The sequence below is a fragment of the Argopecten irradians genome, chromosome 6 (assembly GCF_041381155.1).
Source record: "Argopecten irradians isolate NY chromosome 6, Ai_NY, whole genome shotgun sequence".
In the NCBI taxonomy this organism is placed as follows: Eukaryota; Metazoa; Mollusca; class Bivalvia; order Pectinida; family Pectinidae; genus Argopecten; species Argopecten irradians.
The window spans coordinates 10920890-10948552 of NC_091139.1; the positions used below are offsets into that span (position 1 = coordinate 10920890).

The 27663-nt window shown below is 35.7% G+C and overlaps 1 protein-coding gene across 1 annotated transcript; it reads left to right on the plus strand.

The window, feature by feature from the left end:
- The first annotated feature begins 50 nt into the window (after positions 1 to 50).
- On the plus strand, positions 51 to 26848 carry LOC138324962 (mediator of DNA damage checkpoint protein 1-like). The gene is given in 25 exon segments (XM_069270254.1): positions 51 to 127; positions 972 to 1070; positions 1877 to 1940; positions 2124 to 2179; positions 2534 to 2626; positions 3405 to 3497; positions 4010 to 4051; positions 4053 to 4172; positions 4897 to 4950; positions 5276 to 5351; positions 7871 to 7972; positions 9041 to 9154; positions 9836 to 9914; positions 10642 to 10717; positions 11452 to 13666; positions 13935 to 14008; positions 16745 to 16885; positions 17571 to 19547; positions 19878 to 20051; positions 20665 to 20733; positions 21083 to 21185; positions 21588 to 21743; positions 22007 to 22032; positions 22799 to 22959; positions 23955 to 26848. Coding segments are annotated over 25 exon segments (6285 nt in total). The 5' UTR covers positions 51 to 85; the 3' UTR covers positions 24034 to 26848.
- The last annotated feature ends 815 nt before the right edge of the window (positions 26849 to 27663 follow it).

Genomic DNA, 27663 nt, shown 5'->3' on the forward strand with positions numbered 1-27663 from the left:
AGATTTGGTAATACTTATAGATGGATTCGGAATATGCCATCCGATGACCACTTTCCTTATTACAAATTTTGTTATTCGTCTGCGCATGCGTGATGAAAGTGCGCGAACAGCAGAAAATCTGAAGAAGGTAAACACACGGATGTTATGGAAATATATGTTACTTTTAATGATCAAAGTCAAATATGTCACCTATAGAAACTAATTAACTCTGTTTTACCGAAAAATTGCTTGTGAAACCCGATCCATTATCGCGATCGCTAGAACATAACGTCGTGTACCTTAGCCTTACATCTGACATGCCTTCTGTAGTCAGGTAGTGGTCCATGCTAGTCACCCGATTTATTGTCGGGCCGTTATTGTCTCCGTTGACTAGGCCTATCTATATAGTATTCATACATGTCACGACTTAATATTTCAATTCGTCTCGTGGTGTAAAACAGATACAGGCACAGATCGACAGACCATGTTCCAGTGACTCTCCGATTCCAGAAAGTGATGATTTGGTTTATGAATTCTGCAGAGATTTTATATCAAGCTGGTTTATTTCTGTACAAATGTTTATGTTGCATGTATATAATTCAATGTTTGATACTTAATTTGGTATATTAGATTAGAATACCTAATGGACTTACAAATTTAGATGATAATAAATTTGTAATCCAAAATTGTAATATGTAAGTTTCACCCTGGTAACCTTTAAAATCAAGAAAATATATCTTGAATTATAATATATTAGATATTACATAATGCTATAAGCAAATCCTTGTGGTATATGTAGTTACTTCAAGTCTTTGATATATTCCAAAAGAAATTCAAAGGTATAAGTTATTGTGAATTAGATCCAATTTTGTAATTAATTTATAAAGTTTGTGTTTGGATTGTGGGAATTTCCTCCTCTTTTTATCATAAATAAGATAATGAGTGTAAGAATGATATATTACTCTTGATTTATGGAAAATACTTTGCTCCAGGAAACAACTATGGACTTGGAACAAACACAAGCGCTAGACTTCGGTGGCGATTTTGATGATGAAGATGAGACTGATGACGAAGAAGCTGTCAAACAACCAGTAAAAATAATTTACTTTATTAAGATTTAAATAATTTTGAAACAGACAAAATAATGTTTGTTGTGTCGGTGAATTTTGGTTGGCGAGGTAATGCCTCCATGCCATTAAAAAAAAATTTTGATTTAATTAGGTATGTAGTTAAGTTTGTGAGTTTGTCAATGTGCAGTTAAATTATTATATATTAAATATACAGAATCAGATATTAATTGATGTTTCCACAGTACTAGTAAAATTATATTGTGAACTGAATGTTACATATAACATGGTGGGTACAGGCCTTGAAAAGTCCTTGAATTTACGTGTTATCCTTGGAAGTCCTTAAATAAAGAGTTTGGCCTTGAAAAGTCCTTAAATTTATAACCAAGCAGCCATGAAAAGTCCTTGAAAAAATACATTTATTGTAAAATGACATTTGATTCCTCATTCAAAATTTGTATGATAGCGTTAAACTAACATGAAATTTTATCAAACTGGCCATGTTCTCGTTCTGATTTAGACAATTCCAGAACTTCATTTAATCACCTGTTTCTTCATTCATAATTAATCTGATTAAATCATTAGTGATAGTAAATGATGTTCCAGAAGTTATAGCCGACAGAACATTTGATCAATGGGACTTTGAAAATGACAAAAAAATGCCTTGAAAAGTCTATGATTTTATTTATTTATTTATTTTTTTTTTAATTTCTGTATATATGAACCATGTAATTATAGTATCCATTACTAACAATTTTCATCAAAATAGAATTAAATTGGTTTGCACAATATAGTAGAGTATATATGATTTTTTTCTTTTTCTCTTGTAGGTTGCACACTTAAAAGTGAAGGGCCAAAAAGAATTTAAAGAAAAGGTGTTCGAAATTTATGAAGGTAAAGATAAATATAATGAAATTGATTAGAACTGAAAATAAGTAAAGAAAAAAAATAATGAAATTTTCTGAAAATAGGAAAGATTTTATTGTTCGGTTTTGACAATCTTGAAAAGGAGCATTAGAAACATTTGATTGTTGAAAATGATATTGTAAAAATTGTTAATGGTATTTGTTTTGACAGGTGACAACATTATAGGCCGACATGAGATTGACTGCAGTGTCTGGATTCCTCTCAAGGTGGGTATATACAACCCAGTTAATTATCAACTTTCTCTTTAATTCTATAATTTACATTATTTACATTCTATAAAGGTAGATAATTCAGTGTGAAAATCAGTTTCATGAATATTTTTCAGATTTGCATAAAATGTGTGTATTATCTATACCAGATTAACAGGAACAAAACAATATTGATCTTTAAGTTTAATGAGTCAGTTTTATATGTATACATAAAATATGTATATCAAATATATTTTATGTAGAAGAAAAAGTGTAAAGAATGTAACTTTAAAATCAGAATATAAATAAAGGTTATATGAACAGATAGTAAAGATCATTGATATTTATGATTATTCATACAAAATGTTCCAGGCGCTGTCCCGAGAACATGCCTGTATAGAAGTTAAAGGAGATACACACTTCATCTATGACAAGGGCAGTAGGAACAAAACCAGAAGGGGAAAGGTAAGATATAATTCATGACAAGGGCAGTAGGAACAAAACCAGAAGGAGAAAGGTAAGATATAATTCATGACAAGGGCAGTAGGAACAAAACCAGAAAGGGAAAGGTAAGATATAATTCATGAATAGGGGCAAGTAGGAAACAGGTAATATAAAACCATGAGGAAAGGGAAAATGGTGAGATTATTAATTCATGACAAGGGCAGTAGGAACAAAACCAGAAGGGGAAAGGTAAGATATAATTCATGACAAGGGCAGTAGGAACAAAACCAGAAAGGGAAAGGTAAGAATATATAATTCATGACAAGGGCAGTAGGAACAAAACCAGAAAGGGAAAGGTAAGATATAATTCATGACAAGGACTGTAGGAACAAAACCAGAAGGGGAAAGGTAAGATATAATTCATGACAAGGGCAGTAGGAACAAAACCAGAAGGGGAAAGGTAAGATATAATTCATGACAAGGGCAGTAGGAACAAAACCAGAAAGGGAAAGGTAAGATATAATTCATGACAAGGGCAGTAGGAACAAAACCAGAAGGGGAAAGGTAAGATATAATTCATGACAAGGGCAGTAGGAACAAAACCAGAAAGGGAAAAGTAAGATACAATCTATGACAAGGACTGTAGGAACAAAACCAGAAGGAGGAAGGTAAGATACAACTCCACACAGTTATAAAGGTCATCCCTTTACAGCTAAGTTTTGTACAAAATAAATTTACATATATTTATATTTCTTTAATCTGTCATGAGAATAAGAAATCTTGTCTGATTGGATTACAGGCAGTGCTGAAACCCGATGTAAGATACGAGTTAACCAATAACACCAGTGTTACATTCGGGGATGTGGAGGCGGTGTACTACATTGGAGATCAGGTAGCTGTCTGTCTGTTATAGTTGGATTGATTGAAACTTCTATTATAACAAGAATAAATGCTTCATTGGAAATCCGATACTTTTATAGTTGGATTGATTGAAACTTCTATTATAATAAAAATAAATGCTTCATTAGAAATCCGATACTTTTATCATCTATCTGAGAAAGTTCTAATCTATTATAATAAACACTACATAGGATATCAGATAGCTTTATATTCTCTCACAGACCAGTTCAATAGAATAGATGTATGGAGTTTTTATCAATTTTCACTTCGCAAAATGTTACTTATTTATTTTACCGCATTTTATATTGGAACATTGTAAATAATTGGCATGTTTGGTGGGGGGGGGGGGGGGGGGGGGGGGGGGGGGGGGGATACAAGTTAGCCTCTTGATAGCAATTCTAGTGCTGAAACTGTTCAAGATCACATCAGAATAAGCAAATTTATAGCATAAATAATGATGGATGAGAGGGTTGATTATTGTAAAAAAAAATGTTTTATTCTTAGATAAATGACGATGGATCAGAGACCGGCTCGGAGACCTTCCAGGACCGCTCCTGTGGATGATGAGGATATTGAGGCTGCCAAGGCAGAGGCTACAGTACTGGTGACAGAGGAGGAGGAAGAGTATGAGAGTGATGCTAGCATCGACCTTCTACAACCAACACAGGTCAGCTCTCAATATCAATGATTAGGCCAAAACAAAAAATATGTCTGTTTATGGTTACATTGGCAAAAAAATAGGGGTTGGTCGGTCGGAGAGAATTTTTTTTTAGTGTCTTTCACTCTAAAATATAGGCCGAAACCGGAGACTGATTATCGAAATCCTGACTTTTATTTTTGTTTTCGTAGAAAAGTGAGGGGAAAACATTACTGTTGGGGGGGGGGCAGGGGTATTTTAAAAAAAATTAGGGTCGGTCGGGTAACCCTAAACAGACATATTATTTTTTTTGGCTTTATTAAAGTTTTCTTTATAGATCGAAAGTGGGATATGGTTTCATTTTTATGCCCCAACCATGAAAAGGGAGCTTCATTTGTAATCATTATTTCTGTTTTTATATGAAATGGACATTGAGGCTCTCAGGCTGCATCCATTTATCATTCATCATTTATTGTATGTACTGTAACCCTTGGGTTTGGTCCTGTCCATCTTTGATATATGGAGTAGAGACAGAAAAATATATATGTCTTACAGACATTTCAAGCTATTCTATTTCCATCATCAAAATATTTTGAAGAATATTTTTTCAAATGGTTGTATTACTACAGAAATACATATTTTTAGCGCAACAATTCTTGCACGAAAAGCACTTTAAATACAATACCACTAAAATTTGATAATGGACATGATATATGCTACTTCCTCTATTCATTTACTTTTGTTTTTTCAACAGGCCTACCATGGAACAAAGACACTCAACATGGCACCAGATTCAGATGATGAAGGTATTGAAATTATTTACAAAGTTACAAACTATTTAGAATATGACATACTGTAGTTTTTGTGGGGATGAAAATTTTTTGATTGCACAGAACTTAAATAGTTGCGAAAAAAATTTGTCTGCAAGATAATAAGTAATAGGTTAATGATATGTACAATGTAAATGTACTGTACCCTTTTTATACTAAGCATGAGCTCAAAATTTGGAATTGTTGATATTTGAGAATTTTTTTCATAACTGGCTTCCAAGGTAACCTATAACTTTATCTGTAATGATTAGTTTGTGATCCTAATGTCTAATGTAAGTAATTATATCTTGTATACAGATAAACACCAACCAAAAACCTAATGTAACCGTTCAGGACACACCATTCCAACCAAAACAGACTCGAGCTGTAGATAACACAGGTAAGGCTATGATATTTACATATTTCTTAGAATATACAGCCTTGATGGTCAGTATTTTGAAGTTCATTAAGCAATGAAATTTCTGTAAATGAATTTTTTTGATAGAAATTGATGTAAATTCATTTTTTGATAGAAATTGAAAAGGAGTTACCAATAATTTGAAAATGCATGATTCTTGCTAGATGATTTTCTTAATTGTCTAGAAGTATTCGTTTATATGATTTTTGTATTGAAAGAAATTTTCATATGATAGAAGAAAGACATTAAAGATGCTCCACCGCCGACAGAGCATAAATGATGTTAACCATTTGAACAATAATTTTGGTGTTTAATCGTGTATATATATGCCTAATTAACACAAAAAATAATATAAAATAATTTATTTCGCCTTTTGATCCATGCGCAATCAGTACTTCATTCCATATAGGATATAGTGTCACGGAATTTTTTTCGGGATGCAATTAATTATTTTTCATATTTTTTAACTTGTAGTAAAAATATATAAGCTCAAAACTTTTCAATGGTGGGAATGGTGTAAAGTAAGTAACTTTTGTAACTGGAGAAAAATACTAAATCGTCTGCTCCTGTTTTTAGCTCACCTGGCCCGAAGGGCCCGGTGAGCTTATGTCATGGCGCGGCGTCCGTCGTCCGTCGTCCGTCGTCCGTCGTCCGTCCGTCCGTCCGTCCGTCCGTCAACATTTCCTTCTTAAATTGCTACTAGTCATAGAGTTCTGGATGGATTGTAACCAAATTTGGCCACAAACATCCTTGGGATTGGAAGGGGAACAGAACTTGTATTAAATTTTGGCTCTGACCCCCTGGGGGCTAGGAGGGGCGGGGGCCCAATAGGGGAAATAGAGGTAAAATTCTATAAATCGCTACTTGTCCTTGAGTTCTGCATGGATTGTAACCAAATTTGGCCAGAAACATCCTTGGGGGAAGGGGAACAAGAACTTGTATAAATTTTGGCTCTGACCCCAAGGGGGCAAGAGGGCGGGGGCCCAATAGGGGAAATAGAGGTAAATCCTATAAATCGCTACTTGTCCTAGAGTTCTGCATGGATTGTAACCAAATTTTGCCAGAAACATCCTTGGGGGGGAAGGGGAACAGAACTTGTATAAATTTTGGCTCTGACCCCTCGGGGGCAGGAGGGGCGGGGCCCCCAATAGGGGAAATGGAGGTAAATCCTATAAATCGCTACTTGTCCTAGAGTTCTGCATGGATTGTAACCAAATTTGGCCAGAAACATTTTGGGGGAAGGGGACCAGAACTTGTATAAATTTTGGCTCTGACCCCTCGGGGGCAGGAGGGGCGGGGCCCAATAGGGGAAATAGAGGTAAATTCTATAAATCGCTACTTGTCCTAGAGTTCTGCATGGATTGTAACCAAATTTGGCCAGAAACATCCTTGGGGGAAGGGGGAACAGAACTTGTATAAATTTTGGCTCTGACCCCCGGGGGGGGCAGGAGGGGCGGGGCCAATAGGGGAAAATAGAGGTAAATTCTATAAATCGCTACTTGTCCTAGAGTTCTGCATGGATTGTAAACCAAATTTGGCCAGAAACATCCTTGGGGGAAGGGGAGGAACAGAACTTGTATAAATTTTGGCTCTGACCCCTCGGGGGCAGGAGGGGCGAGGGCCAATAGGGGAAATGGGAGGTAAATTCTATAAAATCGCTACTTGTCCTAGAGTTCTGCATGGATTGTAACCAAATTTGGCCAGAAAACATCCTTGGGGGAAGGGGAACAGAACTTGTATATAATTTTGGCTCTGACCCCAAGGGGGCAGGAGGGGCGGGGGCCCAATAGGGGAAATAGAGGTAAATTCTATAAATCGCTACTTGTCCTACAGTTCTGCATGGATTGTAACCAAATTTGGCCAGAAACATCCTTGGGGGAAGGGGACCAGAACTTGTTATATAAATTTTGGCTCTGACCCCCGGGGGCAGGAGGGGCGGGGCCAATCCCAATAGGGGAAATAGAGGTAAATTCTATAAATTGCTACTTGTCCTAGAGTTCTGCATGGATTGTAACCAAATTTGGCCAGAAACATCCTTGGGGGAAGGGGACCAGAACTTGTATAAATTTTGGCTCTGACCCCCCGGGGGGCAGGAGGGGCGGGGGCCCGTTAAGGGAAATAGAGGTAAATCCTAAAAATCGCTACTTGTCCTAGAGTTCTGCATTTAATTGTACCACCCAATTTGGCCAGAAACATCCTTGGGGTTAACAGAATTCGTATAAATTTTTGGCTTTTGACCCCTAGAGCAGTGGGGCTCAATACGGGAATTAGAGGTTAATCGCATACAAATTCCTTTCAGAAAATAAACAATGAACTTGTATTTCAGAACATTACTTGGCTTATTACCAACCAGAAGGCGTGAGCGATACAGGCCCTCTGGGGCCATCTTGTTTTATAGTGAAAAAAAATACCATTTGTCAGCAGGGTGGAGCATCTTTTAATAAGTTTTGCACAGAATTGTAAATGTGCATGATATTAAATTTGTGATATTGATTTTACAGCTGTGGCCACACTAGTATTACCAGAATCAGATACTGATGATGATGAGGACGACAGGAGGAAGGCCAGAGCACTACAGAGTCTACAAACACAAGTTGTGGCAGGTAACCAGGAATTAATATGTACATTGTATAAAACACCCATTCAGCTATGATACATCTATCTGCTGTTGAGCAGACTCCCAAAAACTAGGCAGTTATTTTCTGTTCTGTAAAAACAATGCAGCTACAGCCTATAGAAAGGTTTCAATATATTAATAACAATGCTATTGTAATCTACATTTCAAATACATGTACTATTTAATTGATTTGGAGATTGCAGATGTATCCATTTATCATAATTGCAAATTTATCTGTCAGCATAGCGTAGTATCTCAGTGATGGTAACTAATCAATCTCATCATGCAGTTAATTAATCAATGACAATCAGGGTTTGAAATTAACACTCGCCAACTGGCCAAATGCGAGTTGATTTTTGATTTGGCGAGTTGAAAAATATTGTACTTGCAATTTTTGGCGAGCGGATGCATCAGTTGTTATTCTCAATATATAGACAGTCAGAGAATCAGACATGATACTTTAATCATATTAACTAGTTTTCATTTGCATAAAGTGACACATTCTGAAAATAAACCATTGCTACACTACATTACAGTGACACTAAAAATGTTCAATATTTATTGTTACCTACAATAAATGAACATAATAAATGTCAACAAATTTGGTTCCTTTTAATTTGATCTTCATTTTTAATTTTCAAAGCAGCAAGCATTTCTGATTTGGCGAGTTGAAATTTTACGAACTTGCCGAAAATGGATAGTGGCTTAAAAAATTAAATTCTACCCCTGTCAATGGCTAATCTATCTGCCATAATTGTTATACAAAAAAAATTAATAGGTAATCATTCATTCATTTGTTTATAACCCCCCCCCCCCCCTGCCACAGAATGTGGAGGGAGTATTTTAGTGTTAGCAATATCTGTCCTAACCCACTTGGACACATTGAGGTGGGAGCATCTCTATCTTACAGACATTTCACGTTACAAATTCTTTTCTTTTCTTTTTTTTTTTTGGGGGGGGGGGGGGGGGTCTGAAATGCTCTCATCAGAGATGATTTTATCATTATCTATGGATATGGAGAGTCTTATATAAACTGTTATTTGTTGGTTTACAGACAGCCAGGAAGTTGATGATGATGAAGAAGAAGAAAGAGAAGAAAACAACAATGTTGCTCCAGCTTTATTCGGCGCCACTCAGGCTTACGTCCTGGAGAGTGGAACAGATGATGGTAATCAGTCTTTCAGTGTCCCTGTACTGGTCTTAGATTGATGGCTTTCTCTGGATAATCCATCTTTCCCTAACCACCTCAACTTGGCCTACCGTATTCGACCCTATAAGCGCCCCTCCCCATTTTTGAGGCCTTGATTTCAATTGCCCAGGCATAAATAAACACCTAAAACTGTATAGATTTGCAATCATTTTGTCTTTTTAGCACTTTTTCAATTTTTAAACGCCCTGGGCGCTTATTGGGTCGAATATGTTATCTTGAAATGACCATAATTGATAGTAAGGCATAAAACAGAAATGATTTATTTGAAACCAAAATTAAATTGTTTCAATTTCTACATATTTTATTAACAAACATACTACCAAGTATGTTAGCTCTCTAAGACTGTCCTTGACTAATGTTTTCCTCATATCCAGGAATATGTGCAAGGAATGCTGTTTTCTTTATTATTCAGAGAAAATTCCTTTTATGGGCCCAAAGACTTTACAAGTAATCTGCTTGCTTATATGTTGTTAAATTCTCCAATTTTATCAGAAATATCAATTTTAGAAACTAATTTTACACAGATTGTACATTAAGATCCCACCATGACATTTTTGCAACAATAAAATGTTGTTCACATTCATGTTGGTTTTAAAGCAGGACACACAAAAGGAATACCCTTAATATTTTATCTTCCAGATGCTACCGACGAAGAGAATGCAAGGAACGCTTCACCAGCCATTTTCACAGCAGAAACACAAGCATTTGGAGAAGAATGGTAAGAGCTGAGATAACTACAATTTTTCTCATACAGAAAAGGAATTGGATAAATAACATCCATGTGCCTCAGGATTTTTTTCATGAAGTCAACCAAATAGACTCGTTTCTTTATGTCATTATTTTAGTGAGTAATGGTAGAGATATTCAATATATATCTAAATATTTTTGTACCTGACGGTTACTGGAGGGTGCGAGAGGTATTAATTTATGTTTGCTATCTGACATGTTCATTTCTGCAATCGCAACAAACATTATATGTTTTTCCACAAACTTTGATAATTTAATGACTTTTAACATTCAAAAGCCTCGAGGACATGATCAAATTTAGTCACAACTTTATTGGTAAACTGATTTTCTTCAAGTTATTAATAATTACAAAAGCCTAATTAATTGGGACTTGTCCAGGTTTTATCGCCACTTTTGATGGATGTATTAGACGGAGTTATGACCCCTAAATCTATCATTGGTCAAACGATATTAGAAATTTTCACAACTTACTATGAAGTATACCACCAGGGAAAAACGTCACATGAATTCAGCAGTTTTTCTTGATTATTTAGTTTGTTAAATAAAAATAAGTTGTATTTCTGACATTTGTAAGATTATTTAAATGTATAAATTGACTTCCTATCAAAGCATTCAGACAGAATTTTGAGAAGTCATATAAAGCAGGATTTCATCAATCAAAATTATTTAGTTATGAAAAAACAATACCTTTTTTGTAGCGAAGACAAGAAGGATGAAGAAGATGACCAGCCAGTTCTAACCATGGTGGCAGATAGTGAGGACGACACCGATGGAGTAAGCATCTTGGTAGTTAAATCATACAAGTAGAAGCGTGTTTCAATAATTATTCTTGTTTTATATTGTTTTAATATTGAACATTTTTGGATGTCAATCAAACTTGATAAGGATCATATCGTCATCATTGTGTGTTGCATATTCAATGTATTTAATAATTTTAGCTTAAAGATGCTCCACCACCGACAGGGCATAAACGATACTCACCATTTAAAGAATAATTGGTGTTATCATGTATATATATGTCTAATTAACCCAAAAAATGATATAAACTAATTTCTTTTGCCTTTGGTGCATGCACAATCAGTACTTCACTCCATATAGGACTTAGTGCCAGGTATTTTTTTTCTATCTCGAACTAAAATTAGAAGCTCAAACTTTTCAATGGTGGTTATGGTGTAAAGTAAGTAACTTTAGTAACTGAAGAAAAATACAAACTCGTCTGCTCCTGTTTTTGATAGAGAAAACATACCATTTGTCAGCTGTGGAGCATCTTTAAATATAGAATATGATACAAAAAGTCATATAAATAAGGTAGATACAAGTATCTGTTGTTAAAATCTTACCAGGGGGGGGTCTTATTTGGGGTGAAATACGGTATAGAAGGAGTGTTTTGTACCTAATTTTACAAAGATTTATAATACAGGTTTTATTTAGTAGTGATAAACTTTGCATTTGATACAGACTCATTATGTAAACATTTTGCTTTTTGACCATGGATGATTATTTTTCAGGAAGATGAGAAGGCATCTCTTATGGATGCTGATACAGATCAGGAAGAAGATGTCAGCCACATCTTTGCTGCATCCACACTGGCTTGTGACATGGCCGAGATAGAGGATGAATCTAGAGACAGCAAGGATGAAACAGGTGGTGATGATGATGTGGCCACACAGATGGTAAACGATGAAGATGAAGGGGAGGCTACTCAAGTTGTTGGGGAGGAAGGAGACTCGGAAAACATGGCTACACAATGTGTTGATGATGCAACCGTGGCTGTGGCTGTCGATGATGCAACAGTAGCTGTGGCTGTCAATGACCCAACAGTAGCGGTTACAGAAGAGGCAACTGTACAGGTTAAAGAGGAGGCCACATTGGCTATCACAGAAGATGCCACAGTGGCTGTTGCAGAAGAGGCCACACAGATGGTCACTGACGATTCAACAGCTGTTATAACCGAGGATGCCACAGTGGCAGTTACAAATGATGCCACAATGGCTGTCACAGATGATGCCACTGTGGCTGTTGCAGAGGATGCCACTCAGATGGTCACAGAGGATGAGACAATTGCTGTTGCTACGGATGCTACAATGGCAGTTACAGAAGATGCCACAATTGCGGTCACAGAAGATGCCACAATGGCTGTCAATGAGGATGCCACTATGGCTGAAACAGATGATGCCACTCAGATGGTCACAGAAGATGAGACAGATGCTGTTGTTCAGGATTCTACAATGGCAGTTACAGAAAATGCCACATTGGCGGTCACAGAAGATGCCACAATGGCGGTCACAGAGGAAGCAACACAGATGGTAAACATTGAAAACGTTGAAAATGAGACCACACAAGTCATAGAAGATTTCTCGGAAACATCCAATAAAAGAGAGAGTACTAAAGGAAAACCCGGAAGGAAAAGTAAGGCTATGGAAGCCACAGCTACAACAGATGAGTGTGATCCTACACAAGTTGCCGAAGACATTAACATTCCAGAGGACACGCCAAGTGAAAATAAGGGCAGGACAAGCAGAAAAGGTAGACAAAGTAAAGTAAATGCCAAAAGAGAGGAATGTGAGCCTACACTAGTTGCAGAAGATATTAACATTCCAGAGGACGCACCAGGTGAAAATAAGGGCAGAAGAGGAAGACAAAGTAAAGTCAATGCCAAAAGAGAGGAATGTGAGCCTACACTAGTTGCAGAAGATATTAACATTCCAGAGGACGCACCAGGTGAAAATAAGGCCAGGACAAGCAGAAGAGGAAGACAAAGTAAAGTCAATGCCAAAAGAGAGGAATGTGAGCCTACACTAGTTGCAGAAGATATTAACATTCCAGAGGACGCACCAGGTGAAAATAAGGGCAGAAGAGGAAGACAAAGTAAAGTCAATGCCAAAAGAGAGGAATGTGAGCCTACACTAGTTGCAGAAGACATTAACATTCCAGAGGACACACCAAGTGAAAATAAGGGCAGGACAAGCAGAAGAGGTAGACCAAGTAAAGTCAATGCCAAAAGAGAGGAATGTGAGCCTACACTAGTTGCAGAAGAGATTAACATTCCAGAGGCCACACCAAGTGAAAATACAAGCAGAAGAGGTAGACAAAGTAAAGTCACTAGGGGAGACAATAAAACTAAGGCTTTGGCAGGCAATTCCAAAAGAGAGGAATGTGAGCCTACACTAGTTGCAGAAGACATTAACATTCCAGAGGATACACCAAACTCTGAAGATGAAGCCACACAGGTTGTTGATGAAGACAGTGTCGTATCGGAGAAAGCTACTGTGGCATTGAAAACAGGCAAAGGTAGAGGCAGAAGAAGTAAAGCTAAAGAGGTTAAAGAGGAATTGGAGGAAGCAGCTACACAAATGGTAGAGGATACAGAAACACATGGGGATGAAACCGTACCAAATGATAAGGTCAAGGGTCATAGGGGTGGTTCAAATAAAAGAGGGAAAGAAAAGGAGGAAGAGGAAGAAGTGACTCAGATGGTGGAGGATGTGTCAGAGGATGGATCTGTTAGTCCTGCCGGTCGGTCACCGAAGAAGTCTGGAGGAAGGGATGAGGTTACTGGTGGTGAGGAGGCAACACAGGTATATGGTATGGATTTGGATGAGGAGGAGATGGACCAACCCAGGAGCAAGACAGGACATGGGAAGGTGGTGTCGCCCAGACGGAAGGTAGACAAAGTAAAAAAGGATCTCGCAGGCTTACCGGCACTACAGCCAAGTAAGGAAGGTAGGGATATGAAGGATTACAAAAAATGTATTGGAAAATTCTGGTTTGTTTTATAAAGACTGTTTATATGATAAAAAAGAGAAAAATTCAACTTCTTACATAATATCCAACTTTCAATATCAAAATAACCTAGAGCTTTCAATGCAACTAGGTTGAAAATCTTTTTTTAAAGTTTTTCCAGTAAAAACTAGTAGTGATTGATAAAATATTGGTTGTAGTACGTGTATAATGTTTTACCATACATAAACTGACCTATTGGCTGGTACAGATGTTGAGGCCGCAACACAGATATATGGGGAGGCCAATGACGACGACGAGGACACTCCACCTCTTAGTGAGGAGGTAAAGTTCTATTCCCCTTTCCTATGTTGCAAAAATAAATTTTATGATCTCAATTATCAAACTCTATGTGTCGGGGCTATTTTCACACTTGGTATACACATTGTCCTATTAGCATATAATCATTGATAGGATGTGGAAGTCATGATGAATAACAGCAGGATTTTTAGGTCACCTGAGACGAAGTCTCAAGTGACCTATTCTAATCACCTTTTGTCCGTCGTCGTCCGTCATGCGTCGTATGTCCGTAAACAATTTACATTTTCGACTTCTTCTCCAAAACTGCTGAAGCAATTTCAATGAAATTTTGCACAAACCTTCTAAGGCATAAGGCCAATCAAAATTGTGAATTATATGGTCCCCCCCCCCCAGGGAGCTATGGGAGGGGCCAAAAGGGGTAAAATTGACTAAAATTTCAAAAATCTTCTTCTCCACTCACAGATGTGATGGAATTAAATACTCTTCATAGATAGAAAGGTCATAAGGTCCTTTACAAAAATCGTGAATTATATGACCCTGGGGTCTCAGGTTTCCCCCCTGGGGAGGGGGTTAAGTTTACTATAGTTTATATAGGGAAAAACATATTTTTGAGTATTATTTAATCATTTGTAATAGGAAATGAGTCAAATATTGTCAGAATTATCAGTATGAGATGGCCATTGAATCCTACTAACCAATTTTCCATGACTGACCCCCAGGGGCCTTAGGGGCGGGGTCAAAAGGGGTCAAATAGGCTAAAACTTCAAAAATCTTCTTCTGAAATTCTGGAACTGGTAGAATCAAATACTCTTCATAGATGGAAAGGTCTTAAGGTCCTTTACAAAAATTGTGAATTATATGACCCTGGGGTCTCATGTTTCCCCCTGGGAAGGGGGTCAAGTTTACTATAGTTTATATAGGGAAAACACATTTATGAGCATTTTTTGCTCAATTATCATAGGAAATGAGTCAAACTTGTTTAGAATTATTAGCCTGAGATAACATTTTAATATCATATCTATATTGGTCCTGGTCAAACCCCTCGGGGCAGAGGGGCAGGGCCAAAATGGGCAAATAGGCTAAAACTTTTAAACTCTTCTTCTTAAATACTGGAAATGGTAGAATCAAATACTCTTCATAGATGGACAGGTCTTGAGGTGTTTTATGAAAATTGTGAATTATATGACCCTTGGGTCTCAGTTTTCCCCCTAGGGAGGGGGTTAAGTTTACTTTATATAAGTTTATATATGGAAAACACATTTTTGAGCATTATTTAGTCAGTATAATAGGAAATTAGTCAATTGTAGTCAGAATAATCCCTATGTGATGGCCATTGAATCTTATTACCAAATTTTCCATGACTGATCCCCAGGGGCCTTAGGGGCGGTCCCAAAACCGGTCAAATAGGCTAAAACTTTTAAACTCTTCTTCTGAAATTCTGGAACTGGTAGAATCAAATACTCTGCATAGATAAAAAGGTCTTAAAGTCCTTTACAAAAATTGTGAATAATATGACCCTGGGGTCTCATGTTTCCCTCTGGGGAGGGGGTCAAGTTTACTTTAGTTTATATAGGTAAAACACATTTATGAACATTATTTGCCTATTTTCATAGGAAATTAGTCAACCTGGGTTAGATTTATTAGTCTGAAATAGCATTTTAACATCCATATCCATATTGGTCATGGCCGACCCCCAGGGACCAGAAGGACGGAGCCAAAAGGGGTCAAAATGGTAATTTCAAAAATATTTTTTAAATTCACAGATTTGATGGAACCAGATACTCTTGATAGATTGGAAGGTCTTAAGGCCCTTTACAAAAATTTGTGAATTTCATGGCCCTTGGATCTCAGATTTTCCACTGGGGACGGGGTCAAATTTACTAAAGTTTTTATAGGAAAAACACATTTAGGAACATTAATTGCTTAGTTTTCATAGGAAATTAGTTAATCTGGGTTAGAATTATTAGCCTGAGATAGCATTTTAACACCATATCCATATTGGTCCTGGCCGACCCCCTGGGCCAAAAGGGGTCAAAATGGATAACATTTCAAAAATCTTTCTTCTGAATTCACAGATTTGATGGAACCAAATAATCTTCATAGATTAAAAAGTCATATTTATAAAATTACTGACTGACTTCAAGGGTCTGATGGGCAAATATATAGTGTTTATATGCATGTTTTTGTTTCATTCTGTATTTGAACTCAGGTGACTGTTAAGGCCCATGGGCCTCTTGTTTAACTTCATAGGAGTATGAAATAAATTTTGTTTGAAACTGGAGATTCTCACAAAAGTTTGCAAACAAAATTTATTTCGTAACCCTATGAAGTTAAGAAATAGTAACGTCAGTGCTTATAATTAATTTTTCAGACTACATGATAACATAAAAGTACGTTTAAACGTACGATTCTTTTGATTTTCCAATGGATTATTTTTTCTGAATTAAAAACGCAACATTGACGTCATGATTACGTCGGATTTTCGCGCCATTCTTGGATTTTTTATATGATGAAAATGAATTTTCCAACCAGAGAGTTGGATTTAGTATGAAAACAAATAAAAATTAATTATAAACAAATAATTATTAATAATTACAAGGGATTTAGGGAGGATTTGGTGTTGATACTTCATCCTTCTTGTGACCTGTATTTCTACATCATCCATGGAGTGCTATTAGAATCTACCCACTATGAAATACCTACATGACTTTGGAAACCTCCGCCTTCGATTAAATTTCATTTCTCTTGTTCGGTATACAGGTGGTACCAGATAGTGAAGATGTCCTTGGTAAGAGCCCTATAGTACCACTACCACAGACATCGCCCCACAAATCGGCTCTCTCAAGTCCAGGCAAACGCAGCAAAAGTCCTTCTCCAAAGAGGGTCAAGTTTGCTATGGCGGTAAGTCTGTACAGTACACCTACAGTTGCTTTCACGGTGACTAATACAAACCATTGTAAACCTATATCAAAGTGTTCAAATGTTATTAAAAAAAGGTATGACGAAGCACCAATTAAACATAGGTATGACGAAGCACCAATTAAACATAGGTATGACGAAGCACCAATTAAACATAGGTATGACGAAGCACCAATTAAACATAGGTATGACGAAGCACCAATTAAACATAGGTATGACGAAGCACCAATTAAACATAGGTATGACGAAGCACCATTCAAGTCCATTGCTATAAACATAATGTTCAGATATCAAAATTGATCTTTGAAATTGTGAAATTTAAATGCACAGTAATACAAATTATTGATGCTTTACTTCAGTTGTAAAGTACATATCACTTTATCTTAATATCATTGATAAATGGTATTTACAGTTCAAGGAAAGAAAGATGGCTTAGAAATAAAATTCTGTAAACCAACTTTCATTCGTGAATATTAAATTTCGCGATTTCCATTTTAAAACATTTGCGAATATTAACATTCGCAGAGTGAATTAACTTGGATCACAAAATTCGTGAACACAAAAGAAAGTTTTGTTTTTAGTACATTTTTGTTATTTGGAAGACAATTCAGCTAATGATAACTTTGATAGCAATGTTTTATTTAGTTTTACTTTATTTTTATTTTAGAGCCAATCTTCAGAATCAGCAGTCGGTGACGAGGATGAAAAAGCTGGTCCATCTACTAGCAACACTGCTACACAGTCTAAAATGGCAACAGAGGAAAAGGCAGAGAAAAGTGTGACAAGAGGTCGAAGGTCATTGCCTGCTGTTGAAGTTGATGAGGAAGATGTTCCTAGTACTTCAGCGAAAGGTCGTAGGTCACTTCCAGCATCAACTTCAGATAATGCTGGATCAGGAAAAAAGACTGAAAAGAAAGGAAAGCAGGAAAATAATGACAAGAAAGAAACAGAAGTAGAGGAAAAGACAACAGCTGTTGTCAGAAGGGGTGGGAGAAGGTCAGTTGGGGTCAAAGTGAGCGAAGAGCTAAAGGTCAAAGATCAAGGTAAAAATGTAACATCAGCTGAGGAAAATGCAGAAGAAAAAGAGGAAAAGAATGTTAATGTGAAGAAAGATAAACGAAGAGGAAGAAATTCAAAGATTTCAGAAAAAATTGAGGAAAATGTTCCCCAAAATATTGAGGAAAGTGAAAATAATGTTGAGCAATTAGCAACAAACAAGGAAAGTACAGAGTCAAAGGTGGAAGCGCCTGTGGAGGAGGTCAAAGGAAGGGGTAGAGGTCGTAGGTCAATCCAAGCTGGAGGAAGTGGAGAAAATAAGGAGAAAGCTACTAAGCTTGTTAGGATAAGCAGTAAGAAAGGGGACTCTGAAATGTCCGAGCCTCCTGATACTTCAGAAACTGTTACGAAAGACACTTCTACTGACAAACAGGAGGAAGAAGTGAGAGGAAAGAATAAGGGAAGGAGATCTAGACAGACAGCTGTGGAAAGCAAATCAACAGAGGACAATGTTAAGGAGGCACCTAAATCTACTACGGAGGTAAAAGAAAATGAAACAACATCTTCTAGAGGACGGCGATCCAAACAACTTCCTGAAGATGAGACAAAGAATAAAGAAGAGGGAGAGAAAGAAGCTCCTACAAAAGGCAGAGGCAAAAGGTCAAAATTAAAACCAGTGGAAGAAGAAGATAAAGAAAACCCAACTGTAGAGAAAGTAGAAAAGGCAGAGAAAGAAAAAGGAAGCAAGAAAGATCATAGTGAAATGAAAGACACTGTTGAAGAAAAAGTAGATGTTCCCGTAAGTTCGACATCTAGAGGAGGCAGGCGATCTAGACAAGTTTCTAATGTTGACAGTGTAGAACCTGTTCCAGAGAAAAGTGGCAAGGTCATACGAGGTAAAGCTAGCAATGCATCTCAGGAGGAAACGACCGAGGATGTCCCTGAACGGGAAGAACAGAAAGGAAAGAAAGTTGGAAAAGGTCGAAAATCTAAACAGTTAGTAGAAGAAGAGGAGGTAGCTACTGCAGAAGAACCAGCTCAAGTATCAGAGCCTCCCAAACCTAGACGAGGAGGTCGGGGTAAAAAAGTGGCAGAATCCTCGCAAAAGGAGGAATTTGAAGAAACTGAGGAAGTGTCAACCACAAACTTAGCTGATGTAAGTGGTGTCTCCGAGAGGAGAATTCGTGGACGCGGTAAACAGAGTGTGGATCCCGCAAGTGGTGACAGTAAAATTGAAAGTCGGACTAACAGGGGTACGGGTAAACAAAAAGGTGATACTGTGATGGAAGGTAGTGAAGAAAAGGAGGACTCACAAAATGAGGCTTCTACCTCAACACAGACAAAAACAAAAAGTGCAAATAAGATTAAGGAAGCTAGTGTTTCTAAAGGTAAAGATTCTAAAGAGGACGTTACTGAAAAGGAAAGTTCACAGCAAACGAAAAGTAGGAGTAAAGGTAGAGGCAAAGTGTCTAATTCTCCGGAGGATGTGAATGTGACATTAAGTAGTGATGAAAGCAATTCTGAGGAAGTCAGGAAGGGAAGGGGTAGGAAGGCTAACACATCCAGGAGTGTTTCAGATCAGGAAAGCTCAGACTCTAGTCGGAAAGGAAAGGCACCAGCTCGAGGGAAACGTGGTCATAGCCAGGAGGTATTTATATATACATTTTGTCATTTTTCAAAATGAAGACTTCTTATGCACAATCTTATATTTAATTATAACGAAATATAATATTATCAACTAATTTTACATTTTTGTCATTTTTTCAAAATGAAGATATCATGATCAACAATCTTGCACTTTAATTATAATGAAATATAATATTATCAACTAATTTTTAGGTAAAATATGTAATTGGTTAGCTGTAGGATTGCAAGATTCTCGTAAATGATTAAACATCTTTGATAGAAGTTTGAATTTATTTTGATATGCTTACTACATGTTTACTACCCTTGTAATCATGTGTTTGTTACTGATCAGGATGTCCTTGAAACACCTGCTAAGAAACCTAAAGATAAAGGCGATCTCGGTGGCACACCTGTCCAGTCTAAATCAAATGTATTGTCTGTGGACTCGCCCTCTCTGAGACGAAAGTCGACAGATCCCAAGCCACGGGTTATGTTTACAGGAATGGAAGATGAACAAGCCCAAAAGGTACTTACACTACTTCAGTAATGTAAGTCTTTTGCCAGAATGACATTAATGCTGAATTTTTTTAATGATTTTTTTTCTGCGAACCTTTGGTTAGATTCATATTTCCAGTGGTATAAAATAGAGTATGCCTCTAAGTCTATATATCCAGTTATCATAACTAACCCATTATATTAATGTCCAGATGAATTCTGTTCAAATATGGTCAGTGTGGTTGTAAAATATGGATGTCTATAATTTGACACATCTAATGCTTCAACAAGACTTCCCATGGAAAAATAAGGAACTGAGTTACCATGGAAACATAATAGAGGAACATTTGGTTGCCATATTCTCATTTAAGAGGTAGCAGTAAACCATTGGCTTACAATTCTAGTTTATTTCAATTTTATACTATTTTTAAAAACATTTGTGTAATGCAACTTTATATAATGAAATTTATAAGGATTACACCGCTGAGAAGTCCTAAATATCCACTTAAAATTTATACAGATTTTTTTGGAAATGGAAGATTAGGCCACAGCAGAAAATAATGATAATAAATCATATGTCTGTGTGCTTGTTTATGAGCTATTGTCAATCAACAATACCTATGCAGTGTTATTTCTGTTTTTAGGTAGTAAAAGATCTCGGTGGTGAGCTGGTCACTTCTATCCACACCTGTACACACTTAGTCACGGACAAGGTAAAAAAAAAACTAGCTAGCTGGAAATGTCATTTTTATCAACAATTCTAGTTCAATCCCACATGAAAAAAATAATTCTGAAAGTCATCAATACTATGTTAGCCAGGAGAGAATTTTCATTTTTCATAACCAGGTATACCTGTACAATTCTCTTTCAATTTATTGAAATAAAATTTTGTTGAAAATTAATTAAATACATGTACTGTAAACCAGATTCTTTTGCGGCAACTAAATTTTGCAATTTCTGTTTCTTAAAATTGAACTGATATCTTTGAAATTGATTGTGTAAGAATGGTCTTAAAATATTATTTCGCAGAGATAAACTTTCACAATTTGTGGTTCTTTACAGGTTCGACGGACAGTGAAGTTGTTGTGTTGTCTGTCTCGAGGGATTCCCATTGTCCAACCTAGCTGGCTCAGCAGTAGTAAGCAGGCTGGCATGTTTATACAGGGTAAGACACAAAGACAAATAAACAGCATTTCTAGTATTAATCTGCCATCGTATATTGAAATGGAAAAAACTAAAAAAAAAATCTTACACAGGCAACATTTGACCTTTTCCCCAAAGGGATATTTCCTATGTTCATTGAAAAGGTTTGCAATTTGGAGATTAATTTGTAAATCGAAATGGTGGAAATGTTTCATATTTAATTTTGACAGTTGAAGTTCATTACTACTATTCATGTTTTATATGTAATCAAAAAATTTGAAGGAAAAAGGTAAAGAAAAAAGGTCTTTTTAACAGATTGGCATAAATCATGGAATGGTTGATATTAAAAGTCCTTCAAGGATCCTTTGTTACTGATGCATAATCACTGAATTCGGGAAAATTAATCTGATATTTCTATTTACAGATGTTACGCCGTACCTAGTAAAGGACACCGCGACGGAGAAGCAGTACAAGTTCTCCCTCCAGAAGTCAATCGAACGTGCTAGTCAGGGCAGCGTGTTACTTGACTACCACATCCATGTCACGAAATCTGTCCGCCCAGATCCCACACAAATGAAAGGTAATCATGAAATAATCTTAATATGTTTTAAACATAGCAACATAAAAGTGACATGTTCAAGGGGTACTTTTTCCTCTTATTGCAAATGCAGTTAGTTTCTGGTTTGATTTTGAAATTTATGGAACAAAACTGTTGTTCAACTACAAAAGTTTTAGTATAAAGGACAGTTTTATGTAAATAACCTTATGTTTATCTGAGAGTGATACAATTTACATGATTCAGTTATTTCTAGATGTTGAATTTCATTTAATATCAATTTTCAGATATTCTGGAGTGTGCTGGTGCAGAGGTATGTTATAATATCATAGAACATTGTATACTTTTCATTTTACCTGTTGATAAAATACTGGTATAAACTTTGATCTTCTAAATTATTTGTCTGAAAGGGAAAAAAATTATTACAAAAAAAAGCAGAAAAATGAATGAATAAAAAATGAGAGAAACAAACTTTATGAAATATTTAAACATTATTTGCCTAAAGATGCTCCACCTCCGACAGAGCATACATGATATTCATCATTTGAATAATAATTGGTGTTTAATCGTGTATATATATGCCTAATTAACACAAAAAATAACATGAAATGATTTATTTCGCCTTTGGTTCATGCGCAATCAGTTCTTCATTCCGTATAGGATATAATGCCACGGAATTTTTTCGGGATGCAATTAATTATTTTTCACATTTTTAACTTGATGTGAAATTAGAAGATCAAACTTTTCAATGGTGGTTATTGTGTAAAGTAAGTAACTTTTGTAACTGAAGAAAAATACTAAATCACCTGGTCCTGTTTTTGATAGTGAAAAAATAACATTTGTCAGCGGTGGAGCATCTTTAAATGTTTTATATATAGAAAATATTGTCTATATTATACTGGTACAAACTTTGATCTTTCAAATCATTTGTTTGAAAGACCTATTTATTCCAAAAAGCAAGCAGAAAACTATACTGAATTAATACTGAGAGAAACAAACTTTATAAAATATTGAAAACATTGTTTGCTTTAAACTCTTAAGTATAGAAAGTAATATCTATATCATATTTATCCCGACAGTACCTGGAGCGTATGCCCAGTAAATACAGAGAGCAGACGGTCATCGTGTCGTGTGAGGAAGATCGTAAACTTTGTCAGGACGCACTGAAGGCCGACATTCCTGTAGTCAATGCAGAGTTTATATTGACTGGAATCCTACAACAGGATGCCAACCCGTCCAAATATCCTTTATAAAAACCTGTACTAATGTTCAATAACAGGAGTTTCATTGTCTACACTACAAACGGTTATATAGAATAGATATTGTCTCTGTTGCACTTATTGCTTCAGTGACTACTGGCTGGTGACCATTTCTTCCCAAGCACCAATTCTTGTCATTGGATGTATATTTTGTATGATTAGACACACATTTTTGTGAAATTTCCACACACAAAAAATGTCTGAAAATTTCTGTGTAATCATACAAATACTCACATGATAGCGAGAGCTGGTAACCAGCAAGTGACTTGATAGTGAGAGCTGGTTACCAGCAAGTGACTGTTAGAAATGTTTTTTAGACACATTTTAGATCCAAAATTGAAATATTGTTTTAAAAAGAAACATTTTCAGGATTAGCTGTAATACTGGGCTGTTTTCGATTATACAGTTTGACTGGCTGGACCAAGTTGTTCGTTTATGGATTAAAGACGAACCTTGTGATTTCATATTGTTTTCAGACGAGTTTTGACACAAAGTCCTCACAGGCGTGTATAAAAAAAAAAACTGCAGGTCCGTCAGGAATTATATATGAAATAATGACTTTAACAAACGGTCAAACCGGTTGTTCCAAATCAACAAAAACGGTCCTGTATAGTGTTTTAAATTCATGGGAAGCATATTTTGCAGTTTCATGAACAGAATATACTTGTTGGGGTTTGATTTCACAATACACCGATTCCTCTATGCAATATAAGCCCTTTTGCATAACAGTCCTTAGTCCTTACTGGTTATGCCCTCATCTACTTCTAGAATACATGTATAACTTTTGATCACTTAATTTGTAGCACTTCTGTTTCTGGAAGCTCTTGTGTCTCTAAGCTGGAAGATCTTTTGAGAATACTTCTCGTAGGAGCACACATATCAAAGTTGGCTTCTGTTAACACAAATTAGAATTAATAGCTATCTATTCAATACTCTTGTGACAGTGATGCTATTTTTGGTCCTTAATTGTTCTTACTTACCAGATATTTAATAATTCTAAGAAGAGGCCAGCAGACAGCAGTGTTGAAGGACCATCTAAACGAAGACGACGGTAGCTCTCTTGTCTCTGCTAGCATTATCTAAAGAAGATGACGGTAGCTCGCATGTCTCCTCTAACAGTAAAGTGGTGTGAAGGACGGATACTCATGTCTATGGCAGCAACTTTTAACTTTACCATCAAATTTGGTACATTATACCCATCCATCCAGTAGTTTTCTATCTCCTGGATCAGTATTTGGTCAGTATCAGAAGCTTGCATACAAGTAGATCAATATCTGGTTTGTAACCAAAGCTTCAAGTAGACAAGTATCTGGTCAGTATCCAAAGCTTAATTATGGACCAATATCTGGTCAGTATCCAAAGCTTAATTATGGACCAATATCTGGTCAGTATCCAAAGCTTAATAGTGGACCAATATCTTGTCAGTATCCAAAGCTTAATAGTGGACCAATATCTAGTCAGTATTTGAAGCTTCAAGATACTATGGAAATTCAATATACAATGTGACAATTGTGCATGATTTACAATGTTCATAGCGATCAGACAGGAGTTATGGAACTTACAGCAGAGTTGTTGCCCTTAATTAATATGGATTAATAGGGACATTTTGCAGAACCAGAATTGTGATATTGGTATTTGCACTGTATAAGTCATGAAACATTCTGTTGTTTTAAGACTTGTCATATCTGATAGTGAAGTCTTTATCCAAACATCTTAAAAATCCTGCATGTTATGTTTTATTTCGGTAACAGTTTGGATACACATTGTAATTACCCAAATACTGTACAAGATGAAATATTCATGGGGACATATACATTCTTTAATGATTTGAAAGTATTTCACATGAAGAAATATTAGTGCTTTGTCTATTTAGCTAGACTCACTAACTTTCCAAAACAGATTTTAATTTTCAAAATGGGAATGTAAAACAAGATACTAGTTATATAGATAATTTTTTAGATTGCCGTTAATATTACACTTATCGTAGCCTCCTGAACAATTTAATAAACTAAATAAAATGTTATTTTCATAACATGGGTCTCATTATGATTCCCGCTGTCATCCAAATAACCATCTGTTAGTTTTAAAATAAGATTGCGCCAGACGACAAAACAGCGAAATGAATCTTCACTGTACACATAGATAATGAAGGGCATTTTGCATTTGTTTGGTGTTATAACTTCATCAGAGGCCATAAATATCAGTTTTATTATGTTGTTTTTAAGAAACATTTAATTTTTTGCTTTGGAAAGGTAGTGAGTGGCCTTTAACTACAAAACAATCGTCTGAGACCACATTTGAATGCACTTCTCTATGTACGCTACGTACACTAAGCATGATGTATAGTGCAATGAATCGTGGCTCTTTAACGATCACAACAACATCTCATCTCATTAACCATTTTGATTTAAGAATGGTGACTGTAGGAGTCTGAAAGTGATTTGAGTTGTATTTAATACTTTGTCATGATAATTTTTATCAGTTCATTGTCAATGAGATTCTGGTTATTTTATGTTATCTGTGTACCTTAGTTCTTGCTATGTTACAATCTGTGATGACATTTTAGCATGTTAATGAATTCAATATTTTTAATGGTATTTGCTTATGTATGGAAGAGAAAATTTAAGTTTGTTTTTCATACTGTATAACAAACAATGGTCATTGTTTTTGTTGTTACTGTGGAATCACTAAAAATAACTAAATAAATGAAGTTTGTCTTTATGGATTTCTGTACCATATATAAATTAAATGTTCCACCAGCTTATCATAAGTATTTCTCAATCAATGAAATAATTTAATGTCAGAAAAACACGAAAGTAAAAATCTGACAAATATTTCGTGTTATACATTACTGTAATCACATTATTTTCTTGCATACATTATTTCACGATTCTTTATTTTCAACATAATTGAGAATACATAAATTTGTTATCAAGGTTCCTACTTGCAATCATGCATTCATATATGTTTTATACTTTTATTTGCAAAACATTTTACCAGTAATTCATGTTTCATCTCACTCGCAAAATTACACGAAAATTTGTATTCTCTGGAAAATAAACTGGTTTGCAGTAACAGTGATATTTGTGTACACCATATGGGGGGGGGGGGGGGTTACTGTTTTTTTCTCACCTTTGTCCATTCGTTATGTGTCCATTATTCTTTTGGATTGCTGTTCATGATAGCGCACATACTCATTTAAGCATGTATACAAGAATTCTTAGTTCATGATTTGTTCGGATACATGTAGTATATTCTATATACTTTTAGAATTCCTAGCAAAGGATATTCTCATTTTCGCATTTAATAAGTCATAATCAATTTGGATGCCTTTTATATTAAATATTCATTAATTTTTTTATTTGTTTTAATGGAAAAATGGTTTTAGTTTCACTGCAAAGTTTTTATTTGTTTCAAAATATGGAACGTTCATCAATATAATTTATCTTCACCAACGTAAACTGTATTCTAATCCCTGATTTCATAATAAAGAACTCATTAATTTATGACAATGCACACAATTGCAAGTATATGTTCATCATTCTTATCTTAAAATACTTTCAATCAATTTATGCTTTATTTTATAGTGTCCTAAGCCAGTAATTACTCAGATTAATTTATTTTTCAACCAGGTCTCAAAATGTAGTAAATTAACAAATTGGTTAATTTGGCCTCTGATGCTATGTCAGGGAAATTGTCAATAGGCCTTTACAAGAAAGTTTCTGGTAGAAGTTTGATACAGAGAGGACTAATTATGTTGACCATGTAATAATGTAATAGATTGTATTAGTTGTTTAACATACACTGGATTAGGGTGCCCCTGTTGTGTAAAGGAGCACTTACTTTGTTGAATAAAAATGTGATATAATATTTCTTTGTTTTTTGTAATATTTATGTACAAGATAAACTAAAGCACCGACAATTGTCACTGCATAAATATTTGTGTATTTCGATAATACATTAAACTTTTTTCTGGCTGTGTTAAGTTATCAAGCAGGCATGATTCAGATGAGTATGATTCGATTAGGGCTAGAAAATATGCAATAATCGGGTGGTCAAGTTTACAGTTTTATTCCGGTCGGCGGCGCGAGGGGCACGGTCAGAGTTTTCTACCACATGTTCTAATAAAGCCATTTTCCAGCATCAAGAAATTATCATTTTTGACTGCACGGAATCCATTAAGTTATCAAGCAGGCATGATTCAGATAGAGTATGATTCGATGTCAGTTTATTCCCAAAAATAGTCTGTTAGTTGTTGGATGAAGGAAATTAAATATAATATTGACAGCTGATAACTGTAAGAAAGAGGAATAGAAGTTTGTTTACTTTAAATGAAGAACTATATATGAAAAGTCTTTAGAAATTCACATAACTGTTGTGATGTTGTATAGCTTAGTCACAAGTAACACAGGCCCTTTGGGCATCTTGCTTGTGGATTTCTGGAAATTGATATCAAGATAAAGTTTTAATTTCAATATACCTTGACACAATGCAAGTGCTGAATTTGTTATTTTATGAAATTTGCTACGACTAAAAGTAGAAAAGATATATACTGTCAAAATATCATTGAACAGTACAAAAAAATATTTTTTGAGTTCACTTAAAATTACCATAAAATAAGACACCCACTGGTCATAGTTCAAATTTCAAAGGTCAAAGTGCATACAATATGGTATATGTGAAAG